A 9,339-nucleotide genomic window follows, 5' to 3' on the forward strand; every position below is an offset into this window, starting at 1 on the left:
TGTGTGTGTGTGTGTGTGTGTGTGTGGCCAGCTCAGCCCACTAGGGGGCGGGGCTGGCTGGCATGTGGTGCTGGGGGATTGAACCATGGTCCCTGTGCTTTGCTAAACTTGTTCTAAGTAGGTGCTTTAGACCACTGAGCCATCTCACCAGCCCCCCAAAAGCATTCTTTATAGAACTAGGAAAAAAAACCCTAAAATTTATATGGTACCAAGAAGAGACCCAAGATAGCAAAAGCAAGAGCAAAGCAGGCAGCATCAAAAGCCCAGATTTCAAGTTTATTACAAAGCCACAGTGATAAAAACAGCACGGTACTGTTATAAACTGATGCACAGATGGAACAGAAGACAGGATGAAGAAACCACCCCAGGCACATTCTGCCATTAGACCTTTGACAAATGAGTCTAAAATACGCTGGAGAAAAGACAGCTTCTTTAAGAAATGGCTATCCACATGCAGAAGATAGACTAGTTCCTTGTCTCTCAATATGTAAGCCAAGGACTTTCTGAACAGAATCTTAGCTGCACAAGAAATAACATCAAGAATTGACAGATAGAACTGTATCAATTAAAAAGCTGCTATAGAGCAAAGGAAACAACCAGAGTGAAGAGACAACCTACAGAATGGGAGAATAATTTTGCCAGCAACTACTTAGAGCATCTAGAATACAGAAAAAAACAACAACAACAAAAAAAACTTAACAAACCCCTCAAAATATATAAGCCAATCAAAATAGGCAACTTAAATGAATACACTTCTCAGAAGTACAAATAATGAATAAATGAAAAAAGATTCAGTGGGCCAGCCAGACTAAAGCGCTTGCTTAGGCAGACACAGGTTCCAGGATTCAATCTCCAGTGTGCCTTGCCAGCCCTGCTGCTGGGGCACGCTGAGATGGCAACTGAGACTGGGCATGGTGGCGCACGCCTATAATCCCAGTGCTTGGAAGGCTGAAAACAGGAAGACCACTAGAAGTCCAATCAGTGTAGTGAGATCCTGTACTAAATACATTAAAAAAAAAAAAAAATTCAGCATCACTGGCCATTAGGGAACTTTAAATTAAAACAAAGCTGAGGTCTCACCTTAAATATAACCTCATCTTACTACAGAAAAAATAAAGGGTATCATCAAGAAATCAACAAATTCTGCCAAGGATTCAGGAAGAAAAAAGCCTTCCTATACTTCATTGAGAATGTAAACTACTATAGCCACAATGAAAATCAGTATAAAAAAAAAAAAGAAAATCAGTATGAAGATTCCTCAAAAAAAATAAAAACAGAAATTCCATCCAACCCAGCCATTTCTCTTGTAGGTACCTTCCTGAAGGAGTTAGATACAATGATACATGTATATTATGTACAGCAGCATTATGTACAGCATTAGCAACTCCTAATAGCTAAATCTCAGAAGCAGCCTCTATGTCCATCAGCAGATGAATGTGTTATTTATTCAAAATGGAGTACTAGTCTGCCATAAAGAAGGATAAACTTGAGAGTCATTTGTAGGAAATGGATGCACCCTGAGGTCATAATATTAGGTGAAATACATTAGAGACATAAGCTTAAACACCACATGGTTTCTCTCTCTCTCTCTCTCTCTCTCTCTCTCTCTCTCTCTCTCTCTCTCTCTCTCTTTTGCAGAACCGGCGATTGTACTCAGGCCCTTACACTTGCCAGGGAAGCACTTATTCCACTGAGCCATTTCCCTGACCCCACACATGGTTTCTCTTACATGAGAAATTCAAAGTATAAATGGGGAGCGAAAATAAAAGGTATATATAGTAATAGGAAACAAGGAGGTAGATCTTTTTCAAATGGGAAGGGGACCAAGAGATGGAAAGATGAGGGAGGAAAGAGAAAGTAAAGGAAGGAGATCAAAAAAAAAAGAAGGAGCTAGAATGTATTATGTACATGTATCAACTCTCTACGGTGAATGTAATCATTATGTACTGCAAACATGTACTAATAAAATAGAAAAAATTATTACAGAAAAAGATGCATTGCTATTCACCCCCTCAATACACGCCTCATATGACACACCTTTCTCCCACTGTACTTTTCACTTTCTGAAGCAGTTCTGGAAGTCCTCTTTCAAGTTTTACCAGGTGTAATCAAAAGTATGATGAATGCTGCTGTGGAGCACTAACAGAAACACAGGTTCATAAAAACACTACACTGTGTCCTTGTCCACCTTATTTACAAGGTCCCTGGCGCCATCCAACTTCTGGCTCTTTCCCAAAGTCAAAATGACCATAAAAGTTAAACATTTTGAATCAACTCAAGACACTGCCAGCCACAACAATGAAAGAGGACTTGCAGGCTGGGCATGGTGATGCACGCCTGTAATCCCAGCACTAAGGAGGCTGAAACAGGAGGACTGCTGAGTTCAAGGCCAAGCACACAACTGTAATCCCAGCACTTGGGAGGCTGTCTGATCTAAGTAGTGAGACCCTGTAGATCCTGTACTAAACTACATTTAAAAAACAAATAACAAAAAAGGAATCTTTCTGTTCTAAGAAAATGGGAGCAACTGTTCTAGAGCATTGTATATTTCATATATAATCAGTCCACATACAATGCTTCACTTTGTAAGAGCAAATTACCATAAGGATAAACAGACACCTTTTTCATGGTGGTTTTTAACACCTCATTGGCAATAAGAGAGAGAAAAGACTTAGGCATGAGCATTCACTGTTATGTAACTACCTAGCTATTGAACCATAAACAAAGTATGTCACTTTTACAAGCCTTCATTTCTTCTTAAAAAAAAAGAGTATAACTACCTGCCCTAACCACTTCCTACTCACTGCATTAACAACTATTAGAAGATAAAATCAGAATGAAGCTAAATTATACAGTATGATGTAACAACTACTATACAGCAGGATGCATGTGGTAATAGGTGAACTTTCTAATATAACAGAATTTAAGTGCCAACCTAAAGACTTAATTCCATAGGAAATAACCATTTAAACAGGTGTCGTGGCACATATCTGCAATACTAGCACTCTAGGAGACTGAGACAAAAGGATCCTAAATTCAAACTCAGCCTTGACAAGTTGTGTATGGACTTAGTGAGACTCTGTCTCTAAATACACACACACACACACACACACACACACACACACACACACACAAAAGGCTGAGAAGGGCCAGTGAGATAGGTCAGGGGACTAAGCGCCTGCTTAGGCAAAAGTACAGGGCCTGAGGTTCAATCCCTGGCACCAAGACCGGGCACAGTGGCACACACCTGTAATCCTAGCACTGGGGAGGCTAAAAGCAAGGGGGGGGGGGGTAAGGAAGTTGCACAGTACAAAGATCCTGGGTTCAATGTCAAGTACCACAAAAGCAAGAAAAGAAAAAAGGAGAGAGGGGCTGGGGGGATAGCTCAGTAGAATAAGTGCTTGCCTGGCAAGCACAAGGGCTTGAGTTCAATCCCCGGTTCCACAAAAAAAAAGGAGAGAGATTTTATTAGCTAGTTGTGGTAGTATATTCTTATAGTTCTACCGATCTAGAAGGTTGAAGCAGGAGGTTTACAATTCAAGTCCAACCTGCAAGAGTTAGCAATTTAGCAAAATCCTGTCTCAAAATAAAAAACAGCAAAAAGTGCAGGGGATATAGTACAGTACGAAGACCCTGAGTTCAATCCCAGTATGGGGGGAGGGGAGTCAAGAAAGGGGAATAGAGGGGGTTCAGGGTTCTGAGAGGGTGATACGTGTGTATAAGTATGTGAGAGCATGTATAACAGAACCAACCAGAGGCTTTATAATAGTCCAACTGAAGACAAACATCTGGGACTGCAATGGTGACTGAGGAATGAGCAGGTCTGTGAGCTGCAGAAGGGTGTGGAAAGCTGCACGTAAGGAGAAAAGTTGTATGTGAGGAAAGGAAAGCATCCGAGTCGATTTGTGAGATTCTTGTTGAAATAAGGCAGAAAAGGTCAAGAATAATAGGATGGACGTCACAAGGCAACAAGAGAAAGTAAGCTTGAAGGGAAGGAAGACATTTGCTTTGGCTTTGATTACAAACTTAGAAATGCTTATTACAGATGAACAGAGATAATATATCCCTTTACTTGTAATTTTTATAAAAATGGTAAAAATGAAACTGCTCACATGAAAACTTCAGAACTCAGTAATATTTAATCATATGTCCAATCTTTCATAACTATATCTGTTAATCTGAGCATCAGATTTGACAATAAAAAATTCATTACTAACCAGCTATTCTTGTTTTGAAAATCTGTGGGGCCGGGGAGATGGCTCAATAGGATAAGCACTTGACTGACAAACGCAAGGATATGAGTTCAATCCCCGGTTCCGTAAAAAAAAAGAAAGAAAAAGAAAATCTGTAACATATGTATTATGTTATCCTGTTTCTGTCTTTGTTTTGTTTTTCTTGCTTTTGTTTTTACTCTTCAAAATAAAATAAAATTACAACAAAAATGGAAGAAAAGAAAAAGAAAACTTTATTTATTTATTTATTTATTTATTTATTTATTTATTTATTTTCTGGAACCGGGGATTGAACTCAGGCCCTTGCGCTTGCCAGGGAAGCACTTATTCCACTGAGCCATCTCCCTGGCCCCAGAAAAAGAAAACTTTAGAACTCAAGGAGTCTATACATTTAATCCTCTGCCTTAAAACTATTTTTTTTATAACACAATACAGTAACTGACTTCCATCATATTCACTTTCTGTGGCCAAGAAAAGATCAAGCTGTGTTTGGCATATTCTGTTTAAAGTAGCAAAGAAATAAGACTTTTCTCACAATAACATATCTTACTATTTAACAAACTGAATTTCAGGTATCTGGGAACTATTTCTAGTATTAGGTTTATTTTCCAGAATACCTCAAGGGTAGTGTATTAGAGCTGGCATTAAGCCTCATCATTTTACCAAACAGATTTTACAAATCTCAAATTTTAACAATGAAGTATTTTACTGTAATTCTCTAAAAAGTACGTAATTCTAGTAACTTATTTATCCATCTTACTGAGCCAGGACCCTGGAAGTTATCCTAAGTCTCCCTTCCCCTGGCCTTCTATTAATCATTTACCACAGTTAAATAGCTCTGAAAAAAATGTTCCCAACCACTGTTGTCCTTTGTGCATTAAAATACTGACTAAACTGGCTATGCCTCCAAGGACAATGATTAGATTCTGGACTGATGTCTAGTGTCTAACATCTGGGAATGTACTCTGACCTCACAGGATCATAGGGCTGCAAAGACAGTTGAGCGACCCAAAGTCAAAATCACACACCTTTCAACATAGCTAACCTCTTTGCTATGTCATTCAACCACTGAATCTAGAAAAAAATGTGCAAGTTATTCAAAAATGCTAACTTCTACCACAATTCAGGAGGTCTGGTAGAATTCTATACCTTTCTCTGCTAAAAATCTATGGGTAAGAAATAATGCTAATTTCTTGGAAGCACAATGGAGCAAAGCCCTAGTCCCAATAAAGTTAAATGATTACATGATCTTGATGATATTATACATAAGACAATAAAAGAACAAACCTATCCACATATTTAAAGTGAATCATTAATACATTTTTATTTAGTCAAAAATCACTAAATTGGCATTCTGTGGTAGTCTAGAAATACAACTAAATTTTTAAAAGCAATTACCTGAGGAGAATCAAAAGGATATCGACTACTAAACTTAAATAGAAGTTGAAATTTTTCTCCTTCATATAAGGTACCTGGTGCACCTTCCATGTCTACAATCCACCTAGAAGAGAAAACACAAATTTAAAACTTAAAATAGAATGGGGAAAGAAGAAAAAATAAGAATTGCTGAAACGCAACTCTGCAGACACTAGCTGTATATGCGTAACAGCACACTTCATCCTCCCAACTCTTGGAGTGGGTTTTTAATCCCCCCTGCTCAGTCCTCATCTCTCATTTCAGGGTTGAATCACCAGACCAAGATCAGACAGTTAGCAAAAGACAGAGCAAAATCTTAACATCAGTCTGAAAAGACAAACCAACAAAATAAAAACCTACTCAGGTGTGTTGGCAAAGTGTATGCTGCATTTTTTCTACCAGATTTATGCTTTCTTGACTTTTTTCAAAAAATTATTTCTACAGGGCCGGGGAGATGGCTCAGTAGAATAAGTGCTTCCCTAGCACGCGCAAGGGTCTGAGTTCAAGCCCCGGTTCCACCAAAAAAAAAACTATTTCTACAGCAACTGAAACCTTTTATGGACAATGCCAAGCTAATCTGAACTGTCTTATGATGTCAGTGTTAGAAGCAACATAGAAAAGGGATATTAAGAAAGACTAAAAAGATACAGTGTTTTGTTTCGTTTTGTTTTGTTTTCTGGTCTCCCTTGTAGCCCAGGCTAGTCTCAAACTTACAGCCATTCTCCTGCCTCACCCTCCTGGGTGCTGGGGTTATGGGCATGTGCCACCATCCCAGCAAGAAAGACTACAAAGAATTATGTCTGTCAGATCTGTTTTCCCGGGCCGGGGAGATAGCTCAGTAGAAGAAGTGCTTGCCTGGCAAGTACGGGGTCCTGAATTCAATCCCCGGCACCGTAAAAAAAAAAAAAAAAATCTGTTTTCCCACGGGTTCTGTATTTTTTTAAAAAACTAAATGGGGCAAAGTAAGCTAAGTTGTCCTACTTACTCAATCCATTTCTTTTGAGGGCTAAAAGCAAGATTCTACACTGCCTTTCCTTTCCCTCTTACTGTTTCCATTGTTTAACACAATCCACTGGCTTGAACCACCACACACGACCGTCTCATTGGGTGGCAGGAGACAGTCCCATCAGGTGGCACAAGCTGCCTGATGAGACAGTCATACAGGTACAGCCTCATAATAAACATGTTTTTTTTTTTGTTGTTTTGTTTTTGGTTTTTTGTTTTTATTTATATTTTTGTGTGTGTGTGGCCAGCTCAGCCCACCAGGGGGCGGGGCTGGCTGGCATGTGGTGCTGGGGGATTGAACGCAGTCCCTGTGCTTTGTTTAGCTTAGCTTGTTCTAAGTAGGTGCTTTAGACCACTGAGCCATCTCACCAGCCCCTAAACATGTTAATAAGGCCAAAAATAGGGGCCGGGGAGATGGCTTAGTGGAATAAGGGCTTCCCTGGCAAGCTCAAGGGCCTGAGTTCAATCCCCGGTTCCACCAATAAATAAATAAATAAATAAATAAATAAATAAATAAAGCCCAAAATAGACTTGTACTGCATCTACTCAGGCTTATTTTGCTTTTATTTATAACCATCACAAATATAAATAAGTTTTTACTCATTCTGTACACTGCCTCTTGTTATTTTCTTCAAGAAGAAATAAATATGGCAAAGGTGATACACAGCTGTTTCTTTTCTTTTCTCTGTTTTTTCGCTTCTCTTCTCTTCTTTTGTACCAAGAATCAGACTGAAGACCTTGTGTTTGCCATGTAGGTACATTGTGCCACTGAACTATATCCCTGGCCCTACAGCTGCACTTACAAGAAAAAGTTTTAAACTGAAATCAATTAGGTTAGGGGTCAGGGACATGGCTCAGTAGAATAAGCGCTTGCCTGGCAAGCACAAGGGTCTGAGTTCATTCCCCAGTTCCGCAAAAAAAAAAAAAAAAAATAGTAAGTTAAGGTTAAGTAAAATATACACGGTTTGCAACTGTATAATGAAAATATTTACTTTTTAAATTTAATTTTTTTTTATTTTTTTGGTCTCTTTGAGAGTTTTGCTATGCAGTTCAGTCTCACCTTGAACTCACTTTGTAGCCCAAGCTGGCATCAAACTCACAGTGATTCTCCTTTCTCAGCCTCCTGAGTGCTGGGATTACAGGTGTACACTACCATGCCCAGCCAAAAGTACTTAGTTTTGCATTACAGATACCAGATGTATGTCAGGGAAATACAGAAAGTGATCTTTGTGTTCACCCACTTGGTTGACAAATGGCAAGGTATATACATGTCTATCAAATTCTCAATGGGTATGTTTTACTCACTTGCTCTATATTACATTTTTGGGCATTTATAATCTTTTTAATTAAATTTTTTTTATTTTTCCTATAGAACTAGCCCAATTCAGTACAATGTCACACAAAAAACTGCTTTTACAATTTTGGGAGGAAGTTGAAAATAATTCATCAAGTGATTCAAGCTACCAATGATGACTTGAATCATATAAACCAAAGAAGTTAAACATTAATAATAATTTATTATTGATATTAAATTAATTTATTTTATTAATATTTTCTTGTTAAATATTTTACAATATAATAAAATTTACATAAGATAATAGCCATACTCCTAAAAATAAAAATGGGGTTTAGACACCTACCTATGCTCTTTATGAAATTTAATTTTATATCAGGTAAAAATCACTTCCTAATTATAGGTCTGGGGGCCTGCCCCTTAGCTCAGTTCTTTAAGTGGCTGCTTCAACACAGCAGTTAGGCTCAGGTTGCTGTGGTTCGATCCCCACAACTCAAGCCAGCCAAACCTGCCCTGAAGGCATTTGGAGCAAATAAATAAATAAATAATAGCTAAGTAAAGATGTCATTTATCATGTAAAATCTGCACACTGCGAATGTTAATTTTTAACATATTATACTAATTAAAAAATGACATGTTCAGGGGCTGGGGAGATAGCTCAGTAGAATAAGTGCTTGCCTGGAAAGCACAAGGGCCTGAATTCAATCCCCAGTTCCAAAAAAATAAACAAATAAATAAAAGACATAATCATTCTAAAAAAAAAAAGAAAGAAAGAAAGAAAGAAAGAAAGAAAGAAAGAAAGAAAGACCACACTAAGCCAACCACTGTTAAAAGGGATTTTTTTTTTTTTTTTTATAAATTTCATTCTAAGGGCCGGGGAGATAGATCAGTAGAATAATCGCTTGCCTGGCAAGCACAAGGGCCTGAATTCAATCCCCAGCTCCATAAAAAACAAAACCAAAATTTCATTCTAATCATTTTGCAGCCTCCTACATCACTGATTTCTTTTTTTCCTGTACTTAGGACAGCGTCTATAGGGCCTCACTACTTAGCTCCAACTCATAGTAATTCTGTTTTCAGCTTCCCAAGTGCTGGGATTACAGGCACACACTACCATGCCCAGTCTCAATCGCCATCTCAGTGCGCCCCTTGGGCAGGGCTGGCATGGCACACCGGGGATCGAAGCCCAGCCACTGCTCTCTGCCTAAGCAGGCACTTTAGTTCACTGAACTATCAGGCTGGCCCCATCACTGATTCCTAAAGCAGAAATCTAGTTTTATTATGCATACACTTAAATTATATACTTACATTCAAACCAAACAGGAGATTGAACAGGCTACTCTCTAAATCAGTCTCAGGTTTTTTTTTTTTTTTTTTTTTTTTTTTTTTTTT

The 9,339-nt window shown here is 38.3% G+C and overlaps 1 protein-coding gene across 2 annotated transcripts in view; it reads right to left on the minus strand.

Moving 5' to 3' along the window:
- The window catches only part of Ube2w (ubiquitin conjugating enzyme E2 W), a 79,254-nt gene that overhangs the window by 40,902 nt on the left and 29,013 nt on the right, over positions 1-9,339 (minus strand). For both annotated transcript variants that reach the window (XM_023722381.1, XM_004637554.2), the window contains exon 3: positions 5,631-5,733. In XM_023722381.1, coding sequence (XP_023578149.1) covers positions 5,631-5,733 — 103 coding nt within the window. The remainder of the gene's footprint in view (positions 1-5,630; positions 5,734-9,339) is intronic.

This window comes from Octodon degus, unplaced genomic scaffold (assembly GCF_000260255.1).
Source record: "Octodon degus isolate 3935 unplaced genomic scaffold, OctDeg1.0 scaffold00091, whole genome shotgun sequence".
NCBI lineage: Eukaryota > Metazoa > Chordata > Mammalia > Rodentia > Octodontidae > Octodon > Octodon degus.